Below are 13,218 nucleotides of genomic sequence, written 5' to 3' on the forward strand. Positions count from 1 at the left end.
CCCTGCAGTGCTGAGTGCTCCTGTCAGAAAAAATGAAACACTGAAAGGCTTCTAATTGATTTGTCAGTGCAGCCACGAAGGTTCCACAGAGTTTACTCTCCTGTTCTCACAAGAGCAGTTACTTATATCTGTTTGCAGAAGGAATCAATCCCATCTAAACTGTGATGTTTGTTGTTTGCTGTACAAAGACAGATACTGAGAGATTAGTCCACAATGAAACCAAAACTGACTCTTGTGCATATGTTTGCATTAGTCAGTCACCCCAGCATCAGCACACAGTGCTTCATTAAACAGTCTGTGAAAGAATCAGGAAGATAATAACCTGATAAGAAATGGACATGAATCCTGATCTAGGTATGAACAAACCACACCACGGTGTACTCAGTCTTCCTTTTGTTAGAAGAAATGGAAACCAGTGGCTGTGATGTGTTCTGGACTGTAGAAAAGCTTTTCCCACATCCTCTGCTTCTAGTAAGAAAACCATGGCGACGTTCTTTTATTGCATTCAGAGTAGTTATCAATTGTCTGCCATAAAACTGGAAAATATGAATATATATATAAATATAAAAAAATATATAAATATATATATAAATGTAAAAAATTTTGTAATATAGTTTTAACACTAAAAGTCCAAATGCAAAATTTGCTGCTGCTATCACGATGATTATGAGCACTCTAGAGAAGAGAATCAGAATTTTAAGTGGCTTTGATAAATTGGATAGCTGTCCAACCTTTGTGCCTGGCATGTCAAACTTAATGATGCATTTAGTTGTAAGTTTTAATTTGCCCTTACACAAAGAGGATCTTCTCACAGGGTGCAGCAGCCTTCTGGCTTCACTAGTAGGGTGATGCCGAAGCAAAAAGTGGAGGGCGGTTGAAAACTGAGCCTCTCTGACCATCTTTACATTTTGTTATGCTTGAGGGATAACATCTCGTCTGCTCCATTCATCCTGAGAGATCCTCAGAGTTCACCTCTTCCTGAACAGCCAGAACCAGCCCAAATGAGCAGAAGCATGAGTAAACCTGCTTGGGGTAGATCCTGGGACCAGATATTGTGTTTGCTGTTTATGAGTGGGATAAACAAGCAGAATTCAGCTCTATCCTGGGGAATACACATCCTGTAAATAAAGTAACTCATGTACATTTCCTGTTTACTATGGGTCAGCTCCTGATACGTTACTGTACTTTTATCCGCACACATTTCTTAGGCAAGCCCTGTGCTCTTCCCCATGTGACCGGTTGTCATGGTTTTATGTTTTTGGCTTTCAGTATTCCACATCAAAACATCATGTACTGGAATTAAAGTGTTAATGCTCCAATTCCAGGTACCCATCCCTATACATTACGGAAGTCATGGATCTGACCCTTCCGGTGGGGCGGGCTCTTACTGCCTGGCAGTGGGTGCTGGAGGTGCTTTCCCAGCCGTTCCAAGCTTTTCAGGTTTGACTCGGTCTCGGGAACTCTCTCTCCTATCTTATTTATTAGTCTCAACTTCAATTAGATTGTATTATATTGTGTTATCTTGCGTTCCGATATCATAGTTAGTGAAATAAGTTTTCCTCCATAGATTGTTGCCGCTGTACTTTTTTCCTCCCTTCCTTCCTTCCCATTTTGTGGGGCCAGGGGAGGTGGGGGGGCAGGGGCCAACTGCCCCCTGTCACAGGTGTAAATTGATCTAGTTAATTCCGTGACACCGGTCTGGCCCGGTGTGTTTTACTGGCAACACTGAAGAGCAGTACCTTCATGCTGAACCTGCTGATGACAAAGTGCACATAAACATAGATATGTCCCGATTCAGGGTGTGATGGTACTTTGTACTGATTGCTGCCGTTGCAGTCAGTAGCACGCAGGATGTCCTGCGGCACCAGGAACACAGAGCTGGGGGCTCAGGGGGTGCTGGCAGTGCGTGACCATCACCGCTTTCACATGCATTCCCTAAAGTGTGTGTTCACATCAGCATTCCTGGCTGCCTGGACAGACAGCATCGAGCACAGCTTACAGATCAAGCAGAATCAACATCACTTCATCTTATCTGTTCCTTCTCATGAGGTCATCTGTCAGTAGAGCAGAGGCTGCTGATGCGCTGCGACTCGGCCTGGAGTCAGGCTGGGTGGGGTTATCTGCAGAGGCCAGGTGTCGCAAGACTGGGTTTGCTCCCACATTTGTGGTAATCTGGCCCAGCAGCCACAGCCTGGGAAGATGAAAGAGTGTTTGGTGAGTGCACTGATGGCACAGTCAGCAGCCCTCCAACCCTGACCGCACAGAAACAGCCCCAGCTGTAAGCAGCGAGCCTCTTACAACGTGCAGGAAAAGTAATGTTTTGTTGCTGAGGAGGACTTTGAGAGATTTGAAGTTTGTTGAGGCTGAAATAGATAGTCTGAACCTGTCACGTACCTTGGTTTTCCTAAAAAAATGCTCCATTGTTGATATGTTTACCCAAGTTTACTTAGAAATACTCAAGTACAAGGCTATACACTTGTAAAAAGTAGTAACCAACACCTACACTTAAATGTTATCAATCACCTAAGATGCAGCAAAGAACTTTGCTGGTTACAAAGGAAGTATGTGTGCTTTGTAAAGAACAGTGCTGGTTTCCGTGCTGAAACAAATGCCATCCTTTCTAAGATTTTGCCTTATGTATTCCTCTCGGGTGACTGAAGAGTGAAATTATGCAACTGGCACTGAAATGGTTCTCACTGACCTGCCATGTGGCCGTTAGAAAGGCTGCCAAATTTGGCACAGTTGTTTCATAAACTGCCATTGCCCATATGGCCACATAGCTTGCAGAGATTCGCTGAGCTTGCAGACTGCCTGTGCACTGCAAAATAAAGCTCAATGGAGCAGGCAGGTCCCCTTGTTTAGCTTAGTTTCTTTCCTCTTGCAGTCTTCAGGACTCAGTCAGAGCAAGGCTGAGGGATCCAAGGTTTCCCTGTCTTCATGAGAGCTCGAGACGCTCAGCTTCCAAAGGGCTGTACTGTAAAGCTGTAAATATTCGACGTGTTTGTACCGAGTGCCTAAAAATGGGTGCCATTTTTTGTGAGCTTCTGCAAGTCTAGTAATATTGCTCTTGATAAAATTGTGTGCAGACAGATTCAGAGAGAAAAACATGCTCTGTGTCAGCGTTCCGTCCTGCACAGCTCTTACCACTGATTCTCCCGACCATGAATAAAAAATAAAAATATATTTTTTTAAAAAGCAGGCAAGCGTACTCTGCACAGTTATATGGATTTAAAGCTTTGACAGCTCGCTGACTATTGTATGATCCTTGTTAAACCTGGAGAGACAAACTGCAGCTTGTCTTCAGCAGCCATCAGAGAAATGCTATTTTAAGGCATTTTCAGTACTATCTGATTTGGCTCAGGAGCCTAAAGGATGGGGTATGCTAACACAGGACAGAGAACAATGAGTCAGTTGGCAGATCTGCATCGATCTACTGGGTCAGATGTGAATTTATGTCAATGTTCCTGCAGGTAGAATACGTGAAATTCTTCCACAGCTCCATCCAGTTTGTCACAATCAGTGTCCCTAACTTGGCATTTTCCTTTTGTAACCAACAATAAACAATAAAAACCCTCAAAAAGAAAACCTTTTTATGTGCTTTTGCTGCACCTCCATCCACAGACACGCTCATTTTTTCAAACGAGTGTGTGCTCTTCTCACTGCTACCGTGGTGAGAAATCCACAGACTTTAGTAGCTCCCAATCATTACAGCCATAATTTCACACCACCATTGTGAGGCAGAAGATAAGCTGTGACGGCAGTTCTCGGCAGAACACCACGGCTGCACAGCCTGCCTCCTGCTTCCTCGGGACTTCTGGAAATTCCCACCTCTCTTACGAAACAGGGCTGGTGCCTCACTGCCATGTGACCAGAAGTGTCTGTTGGGAGAAGCTCCTTCTTCCTGGTCAGGTGATGGAAGAAGAAACAAATTCAATTGATTAAAGAGGGAAAACTCCACATTTTAACTTGCTGCTGTGTACTGGCAGCAGAGTTCGTACTGCAGCGTGGTACCAGGCCAGAGGTCGAGGAAAACGCATCTTTCAACAAGAAGGGCAGTTGCTGCAGACAGGAAGTTTATTTTTGAAATTAGTCATCAGTTTCGGTTCATGCTGATGATACCATTTCCATTAACATACAATAGCCCCGTTTCCATACAAGTGCTATCAAGATTACACTCATGGTTCCACAAGCTGTTTCAGCACACCTACTTGCAGCCTGCCTGCTGCACGCACTGACAGATCAGCCTCCTCTTGATTTCACATTAAAACCCCTATCCTCACCACCTCGTATTTAAGATGCTTCGGAGGTAAATGCCCCAAAAGAGAATTGATATGGGATGAAGATCTGTAGAAATAGACCTGAACTTTGATGTATCGTGCATGCTTTTACTAGAAACATCGTATCTATGAGTGGGATACAAACAAGAAACGGAACACAGCAAACTAAGCTGGCATCATTACATCAGTTCTAATGAGACCCCGTGCCGTGAGCTGTGGCAGCACGGGCTGTACTTACAGCAGTGATCTCTGGCAGGACTTCTGTTGGAGAAAACAACCTTTATTTTCTACAAATTAACCACCCTTTATTTACTATTTCTTCACGTTCACTAATAGCTGTTACTGTCTCGTGAAAATGAGACGTGGGTATCCCATTTGTAAGAGCTCTTTTTGCAGCATGCAGTCCCAGCCAGGCCACGTTTCCCAGAGCTGCGTGCTGGCCCTGCTCACGCAGGCAGGCAGCAGGATGAGGGCACAAAGCCCTTCCTGCTCAGCGAGGAGCAGGCAGGGGGGAACTGTTCTGCTGGGTGAGTCAGGGGAGAAAGCAGCTGACACTGCTGCACTGCTCACGCTGCAGCATTAGGCAGTACCTTTGCCCAGAGTCACCGTGCGATTCGTCTTATCGGTTTCTTTCTGATTACCCGGGTGGAACAGATGGGACGGTTTCACTTACAATAAAATGACTCTACCCGTGGAATTACCCTAATTGACTACTTCATTTAGCTCCATATGCGGGCATCTCGCTTTAGAATAAGAATAGTTTGTAGCACAGGATAAAGATAAACAGAAATTAGGCAGCCTTGTTTTAGATACCTATTCACACTCAGAATTATTGGGAGTAACTCAAGGTGTAGACAAGTCAACTACTGCTAATTTAAATTCTCTTGAAATGCCAGTTCATTTTTTTTTTTTGTGAAGAATTTGAAAGTTCTTTTCTGTTCTTTTCTTTCTTAAATATGAACCTTCTGTGGGAAAACAAGTGCAATGTTATTGACAATCACATAATTAGGACACCAAAATGTCCACTTTTTGCACATTTCTGGGGGGAGAGCATGAGAGCAGCATGCTTTATTACAGCAATCTGTTGCACTGCCTTCTGATCAGCACTCTGACTTCCTGTTATTGGAAAGAGGAAGGATGAAGCTGGAGAAGTAGAGATAGGATGAAAGAGATCTTCAATCACCCATTGCCAGGATGTGGTCACACGTTCAGAAGCAGTCAGCAGCTTCCACTGCTATTCCTAAAACAAATTCATACCAGCCGCGTAAATCTTTCTTGCTGACTTCTGGTCAAAGTTTGGCAGCAGGTTTTAAGGGCTGAGCATCTCTGTTGCACAATGCTGAGTGCAGTACCACTGTTCAAGTGGAGCAAACCAGTTTCGATAAGGAGAAATGAAGACGTTGTTCCAGAGCAAAGGAGACACACTGAATGTCAGTACTAATAGTGTTAGACATTATTGTGACGGATGTAACTGAATACCAACCAAAGCCACGCACAGCTAATAAAGGGCTGAGGGGAGGTATTACTGAGCATGTGAGCAGACAAAATCTTAAAAATTGTAGCATTTTCCAAATCATTACGAAAAATGGCAAATACTTTAAAATGAATACTTACATATTTGTGCTCAGAAGGTCATCTTCTCCTTCCTCAGCTCCCTAAGCAGTGCACAATCAAACAGCCGGCGAATCCCAGTGAAGACTTCTGTATGCCACTGAATTGAAAACTAGTTCAGGCCCACAGATCATTCACATTCATGTATTCAAAATGAATAAACATTGAACATTTTCTCCAGATTTGTCCAATGCCAGAAAACACTTAGTGTAATTCTGTACTTTGAACTCTTGGAGATTATTTCATCTTCTTAGCTTCCCTCAATCAGTATTCTCCCTTTACTTATGGTACGCTGCTAATACTCGTCTTACATATTGGCTGTATGGGAGTGGGAGAAGAGCAGCTCTTCCCAAATGATTCCAAATCCTCTCAGTTTAACTGTTCTATATTGGATTATGAGCCTTCTAAGTCACAACCTAAGTGAAAAGAAGCAGATCTCTGATATATCCAGGGAGCAGTTCAGTGCCAGGCAGTGAGACGGCTCTGTGCGCAGTGCTCCTCAACCAGGACTGCCATCAGGTTTTATCAACAGCAGTGCTGAATTAATTCCTCAGTCCCACTGGCGCTGCTAAAAATGTACCAATTCCCTCTTCAGTTCTTTGTATTCGGCCCCAGTGGCCCATAAGCATTTAAGCAAAACCCACACCAGAAGGATTTATTCCTGCCACAGATCACTGATGGTTGTTGTAGGGCCTGTTTACACCATGGATCTAAAAGCTATTACTGCGTAACTGAGGGCAAAAAAAGGGCATGAAGTCATTTTGTCACATTGCCACGGAGGAAAGGAAGAAAAATATGTACGGAGCTGCCTCTTCCATTACCTGAAAACACGTTACAAAATTGTTACTAAAATCACTACTATCTCATTAAGCTTGAATATCAAAATATACTTAGTATTGTTTGTAGCTTTACAGTTCAATTGCCACCAAACCTACCCAGTCAGTGGCAGAGCACTCCGATCTCAGATGGACTCATTCAGTCAGAAGCATTTCCTGTGTATTAATAAAAACGATTTAAGTGAGCAGCACTGTCAGAAGCCAGAGAAAGCCTAAACGAAGGCTCTCATCTCTTGCCACGTGAGCTTTAAGGAGTTTCAGATACAACCACATTTACACACACCGAATTCTGAGCATATTTTCAGGGGAGCTGGCCGGATGGTTGTAGCAGAACAGCTGCACCTGTGCTCAGGGTGTCACATCTTGAAGGCATCAGAGACTGATGAACCTTCGTGGTACTGGAATTTACAGTTTCATATGAGTTGCTGATTTAGTCTTTACCTATAATTAAATAGATTTGGGGGAAATTGAAAAAGAGCAACCAGCACTGCTTTGGAGCTGTGTGACGCTGATACTTGTATGGACAAACAGAAAAGCGAACGGCTGGATCTTCTACGTTATGCAGAGAAATAAGCATTACCTGTCTGCTGGTTCACCGAGCGAGCAGGGTTATTCCACACTGCAAGAGCTGGCTGTACATGTAAATATCGTATGGTAAACTGCCAACCAACCACGTTTGTGCGTTTTTATGCTGATTTATATGTGACATTTCTGAGATGTCGACACATAAGGAGCAGGTTTTGCTCTGAACACAGTGCATTTTCTTCTTCAGAAGTAACAACAATCAATAGTGTTGTGTAGAATGAAAAAAACAGATACTGAAATTTTATTGTCACTAAAAACAAACAAACAAAAGGAAAATAACAACCAAAAAAAAAAAAAAAACAAAAAAAACCCACCTCAACAGCAAATTGGGATTTAATGGGCTGATTCAATACAACATCATCACTATCCGGTCTTTATAAAAGCTGTTCCTGCCATGTTAGAAAATTAAGTATAGTAACTTATGTGTGGGTTTGTTATAGAGAAGATGGAAGTCAACAAACACATTTGTCCCCCAAACTTCATAGCACTGCCAGCAAAATGAGTCAGCAGAACATGATTTTGTCTCTGTGTTGCAGCCTGCAGACACCCTGCAGACTGGACGGGTTGTGAAACCTGACAGAGCTGAGGGTGTCCCCATATTGCATTGGACTGACGGCCCTCAGAGGTCCCTTCCAACTCAAACCATTCTGTGATTCTATGACTCTAAAATATTCCATCCATCTCCAGCTTGCTCTGTACAGCTCTGCAGGTGTAGCCTAGGACCAACCTGCAGCCCATGCTTGCAGGTGAGCACGCACCTGTGGAACCAGGCAGCAGCCTGGCAGTGCTGGGGGATCCCAGTAGACAGACATGGGACATGACCTCTCCTACAGATTGAGAGGAGAGTGCTGGGTTTCAGGTGTGTAACCTCCTGAAGAAGGCCGCAGCCCAACACTTTGCTTCTATCCTGGGTGAATGCGACATCCCTTATCTCCAGCCGCAGCACAGCACTGGGCGGTGCTGGCAGCAGGAGCAGTTTGAGCAGCCACCGATGGCACAGCAGGGCTGGGGGAATGCAGCTCTGTGCTCGCGGTTGACAAACACCCACATGAACAACAGCAGAGGGGGTTGGTGTGAGCTTCTGGCTAGAGGTGTGGCACTGACCCACAGATGGACGCAGCACTGTTCAGTGACAGTGATGATGGTTTATTTTGGGTACTTTGCCTCCCATAGCCCGTGTCACCCACCGGTGTGCTCCAGTGACATCGGCTATCAGGCTGCGGTCAGAAGGAGCCACACGTTGCAAACACTTGGATAAAGGCTGAGAACAGTAAGGAACCGGGTGGGATGTAAATACAAAACCTTGCGGTGCCAAAATAACCGTCGGTATTTCCTTGAAAGGAACGTCCTCTGGACAGAAAGCGCAAGGAAGCCCGGTACGAACAGGCAGCGCCCGCCACTCAACGCGCCCAGCCGGGGCGGCGCTGCCGGAGGGGGCGTGCGGGGCTGCAGGGCGGCACGGCGGGGAGGCACACGGGGAGGCACACGGGGAGGCACACGGGGAGGCACACGGGGGAGGCACACGGGGGAGGCACACGGGGGAGGCACACGGGGAGGCACACGGGGAGGCACACGGGGAGGCACACGGGGGAGGCACACGGGGAGGCACACACAAGGCTCGCCGTGAGCGGCGTTCAGCCCTCGGGACGCGGCACAGCGCGGCACGACGCTCCGGCATCGGGGAGCGACTGCCCGCAGCCCAGCGCCGCTCGGGGCCCGGGCGGATCTGACGGGGCTCGGGGCACCGCAACCCGCCCTGAGGAGCGCCGGTGCCCGAGGAGCGGCCCCCGCTACGAGCAACGGGAGCACGCGGCCCCGCGCAGGGCCGATAGCGGCGGCGGGCTGGCGGGGCGGTAGCCGGGCGGTGCCGCCCACAAGGGGCGGGCAGCAGGAGCCGCCATTCCCGCACTCCGAGCAGCGCGGCGGCGGGGCGGAGCCGCGCTCCGAAGCCGCCAATGAAGGACGGCCGCAGGCGGAGGGCCGCTCCGCGGGGCGCTCCCCGCCCCTTCCCCTCCTCTCCGCGCAGGCCCCGCTGCCCGCCCCTCCCCGGGGCGCGGCGCTGCCCGGCGGGGCTCGCCCGGCGCGGCTCCGCGAGGCGCGGCCGCCCCTTCTCCGCCCCGGCGCCGGAGAGCGGCCGGCGGGAGCGGCCCTCCTTCCCTCCGCGAGGGCGGGCGGAGAGCGGCGGCGCCGCGCGGGAGGCGCTCCGGAGCCATGCGGGAGTACAAGGTGGTGGTGCTGGGCTCGGGCGGCGTGGGCAAGTCCGCCCTCACCGTGCAGTTCGTCACCGGCTCGTTCATCGAGAAGTACGACCCCACCATCGAGGACTTCTACCGCAAGGAGATCGAGGTGGACTCCTCGCCGTCCGTGCTGGAGATCCTGGACACGGCGGGCACCGAGCAGTTCGCCTCCATGCGGGACCTCTACATCAAGAACGGGCAGGGCTTCATCCTGGTGTACAGCCTGGTGAACCAGCAGAGCTTCCAGGACATAAAGCCCATGCGGGACCAGATCATCCGCGTCAAGCGGTACGAGCGGGTGCCCATGATCCTGGTGGGCAACAAGGTGGACCTGGAGGGCGAGCGGGAGGTGTCCTTCGGGGAGGGCAAGGCGCTGGCCGAGGAGTGGAGCTGCCCCTTCATGGAGACCTCGGCCAAGCACAAAGCCTCGGTGGACGAGCTGTTCGCCGAGATCGTCCGCCAGATGAACTACGCCGCGCAGCCCGGCGGGGACGAGCCCTGCTGCGCCGCCTGCGCCATCCTCTGAGCGCCCGCGGGGACGGACCGGCCCCGCACCGCCCGGGCCGGGCACGGGGCGCCGCCTCCCGCCCGCCACGCCGCGCTGCCCCGCTCCGGGCCGCGGCGAAGCGGGGCCGGCCCGGGCGCCCCGACACGCTATGCAAGGTGGAGCGCGGCGCGGGGAGCGGCGCGTCCACCCGGACCGGGACCGGACGGAGCGCGGGGCGGCGCGACCGCCTGTGAAAGGATTCTCTATTTTGTTTACCTGCTGTATCACAGGGGGTCTGCAGGAGAGTGGCAGGGCGTTATTTTTTAATGGTTCTTTTTTTTTTTTTGCGATCAGCTGTGAAAACGTTACAAGTCTGCACAATGTTTAGGTGTGCGTGCGTGTGTGATTTCGTTATTTTATCCCCCCCCCTCCGGCGGGTGAGAGGGGCGTTCCTTCCTTCCCGGGCTCTGTCTGGGTCGGCGCTGCCCCGCAGTGCCCCGCTCCGAGCGGCACAGCCCCCCCTCCTCCCCCGCACCCCGTGCCCGCAGTGCCTTCCCCGCACCCCGTGCCGGCCGGTGCCAACCTGTGAGCGCCGCAGAATCCCCTTCTCTGCCACTCCGAACCCGCGCGCAGTTCCCTCTCAGTAATCGTGCCGAACAGGCCAGGACAAAAGGGCCCATTGTTGGTGGGATTTATTTCTTATTTCCACCCGAGCCTTTTAGCTGTAATTTCCACGTCTTGCAAGTTTGGCCTTCATTTACTTCAAATTTGTGAGAATTCAGCCTTTTGGGACTTGGAGCGGTGGGTTTTTTTTCCGCCTCCTTCTTTGTGTTTTATGATGATTGTTGTGTGGGGTGAACCTCCAGCCAGCAGCGGAAGAAATCTCAACATTGCGACGTACCAAGAAAACTCTAACACCTGTCTTTTGATTCCAGACCTGCAGTTAAGAGATGTCTATCCATTTTAAGAATTTTAATACAAATGCTGTTTTTTAGAAAACAACTTTGTGCGCTTTTATGTATTACGTGGAACAAACGCTAACCGTTCAACGTTAATTACGTAGGCTGTTAATCCTGGTTCATAGTGTAGTCACAGTAAGAAGGGCGTGAGGGGCTTCATTTAGCTGAGGGTGGTGTTTAAACAAAAAGACCAAATGCCGAAGCCCAAGATGACTGAACAGCCAGTGGAACAGTAACACAGGTTTTCATTTGTGTTTGGGTCCTGATCCCGTGTGAAGGCAGCCCTGCCGAGCGCTGCGCTCAGTCGGCAGCTGTAGGAAGGTCCCGTGTTGTAACAGCAATGTCTCATAAGGTTGGCACCCTGTTCTTCGCTATGGGCAGCCTGGTTTGGTAGAGCAAAAGTCTGAAAGTTATTTGTGACATCTCAGCTTTCCATCTCTTTGCATTTTAATGCCTTGAAATTGTGGTTTCCTGATTTGAAGAGGGAGCGGGGTGGGAGGAGACTGTACCTTCAGTGAGCTGGGGCACCTGGGCTTTGCTGATCTCCCTTACCTTTCTCTCTTAGCTCCTTTTCAAAGGCTAGCACACAAGAAGTGCAGCTTTTTCCCTGTGCCAAGAAAACTTGAAATTGTCGTACTGCGTGAAAGCAGAAATTGAGCAATGCTGCGTGAAGGGCTTTTAGTTAGGCCAGTGCAATCTGACTGCCTCGATGCCCAACATAGATCTGATTGTTTCTCCTTTTAAGTAGGAAAGCTTTCTGCTTCAGCGCTGGTAGAAGTGGCTTTTGTTAAATTCACCCCGATGAATGACATTAAAATTACAATTGATTTTAGCAACATCCAATACCTACTGAACAATTGGATGCTGAGCATTAGGGGCTTCTTTTAACAAAAATGATGCGTTGGAAAGAAAGCTTGACTGCAGGCATATCTTGCACTGAAGTTTACGGAAGAAAATTTGCCATAAATTCACATCTCAGCTACTGCGATGGTCAACGTTTGCCTTAAATTCAGTGAGACTGTGTAGTGTTCAGCACCTAACCAGCCTCGTGCCAGATCCATGTATCGAAAGCAAGTCGTTCAGCTTGGTGAAAGCAGTTCTCTGCAGCAGACTGCAGATTTGTCATGTTTCGTAGTGCCTCCTGTTTTCCTATTGCCTGTGTTGTGATTGAGGAATGATGTACAAATGGGTGTAAGTAGCATACAGTGGGACACAGCGTCCCGTGTTCCTTAGCCCAGCAGAGCAGCTGAAGGCAACTAAGGAAATTCTGGACTGTGCTGGGTTTTCTTTGTAGCTATACTCTTAATTCTTGCCAAAAAGGTGTGTTCGTCAAACGGCGAAGGATTAAAGAAACCGTGGCGTGGCTCTGATCGGAGTTGTGAATGTATCGAGGTGTGCAGTGTTCTCTGTGACTTGGTGAGGACAGCACAAAAGTAGAACTCGGTGTTTGATCTTCCAAATCCTCTGAAGTGTTCTGGTGCTTGTTAAACATAGGCCTTGTCTATCAAGTAGAAACAAAATCACACTGCTTTAACTTGACTGAATAATGAAAGCTATATTTGCTTCTACACTAGAAAAAAAATGTTGTATCAATATAAAGGTACTCTTTTATTCCTTTTCCCTGTGGGAATATGTTATACCAGTGTCAATACAAAGGTGGTATATAGTTCTTTTCACAGTGAGAATTGCAAAAGTGTAATTGATTTGGAAGAAAAATTACATTCCCAGCCAGAATACGTCCTGACAGTGCAGAAATTGTATAAACAAGGCCTTGGTTTAAGGCTGGTCTTATGACCACATATTTTGCTGTACATAATGATGGTATTTTTAAAAATCCAAGCTTGTTCTATCGCCAGAAAGCATGCCTTTGAAATCCCAGTCTCTGTGATTGTAATATTCCAGACCTCGTTGCAAATACAAGTGTGGTTCTTCCCAACCCTGTGCTCAGGCTCTGTTGATGTGTGCAGTTCTGAGGGCGATGCTCAGTGCTCTGGCTGTGGGATTCCTGGAGGTTCTGCTGCTCTCAAAAGAATGTGTGGCGGGCCTTTCTCAAAGAGCATTTATTTTCAATAAAGGGCAGCTGGCTCTTTGTGACTTCTTCATCTGGATCTTCCTTGTGCGCAGGTGTTGCTAAGTATTGCGTTTCCTCAAGGAGTGACAAAATGCAAGAACTTCCATTTTCTCCAAGAGCTTTGTGTGAAAAGGAGCGGTGTTTGTGTCCTTGAA

General features: G+C 48.4%; 1 protein-coding gene across 1 annotated transcript; it reads left to right on the forward strand.

Moving 5' to 3' along the window:
• Positions 1 to 9,387: 9,387 nt before the first annotated feature.
• On the forward strand, positions 9,388 to 10,327 carry RAP2B (RAP2B, member of RAS oncogene family). The gene has a single exon (XM_031603653.2). The coding sequence runs from the start codon at positions 9,521 to 9,523 to the stop codon at positions 10,070 to 10,072; it is 552 nt and encodes a 183-aa protein (XP_031459513.1). The 5' UTR covers positions 9,388 to 9,520; the 3' UTR covers positions 10,073 to 10,327.
• Positions 10,328 to 13,218: the final 2,891 nt, after the last annotated feature.

This window comes from Phasianus colchicus, chromosome 10 (genome assembly GCF_987193195.1).
Source record: "Phasianus colchicus chromosome 10, bPhaCol1.hap1.1, whole genome shotgun sequence".
NCBI lineage: Eukaryota > Metazoa > Chordata > Aves > Galliformes > Phasianidae > Phasianus > Phasianus colchicus.

What these genes read in the sequence shown, in the direction of transcription:
- RAP2B (XM_031603653.2), top strand. Translation starts at nt 9,521, where the DNA reads ATGCGGGAGTACAAGGTGGTGGTGCTGGGCTCGGGCGGCGTGGGCAAG.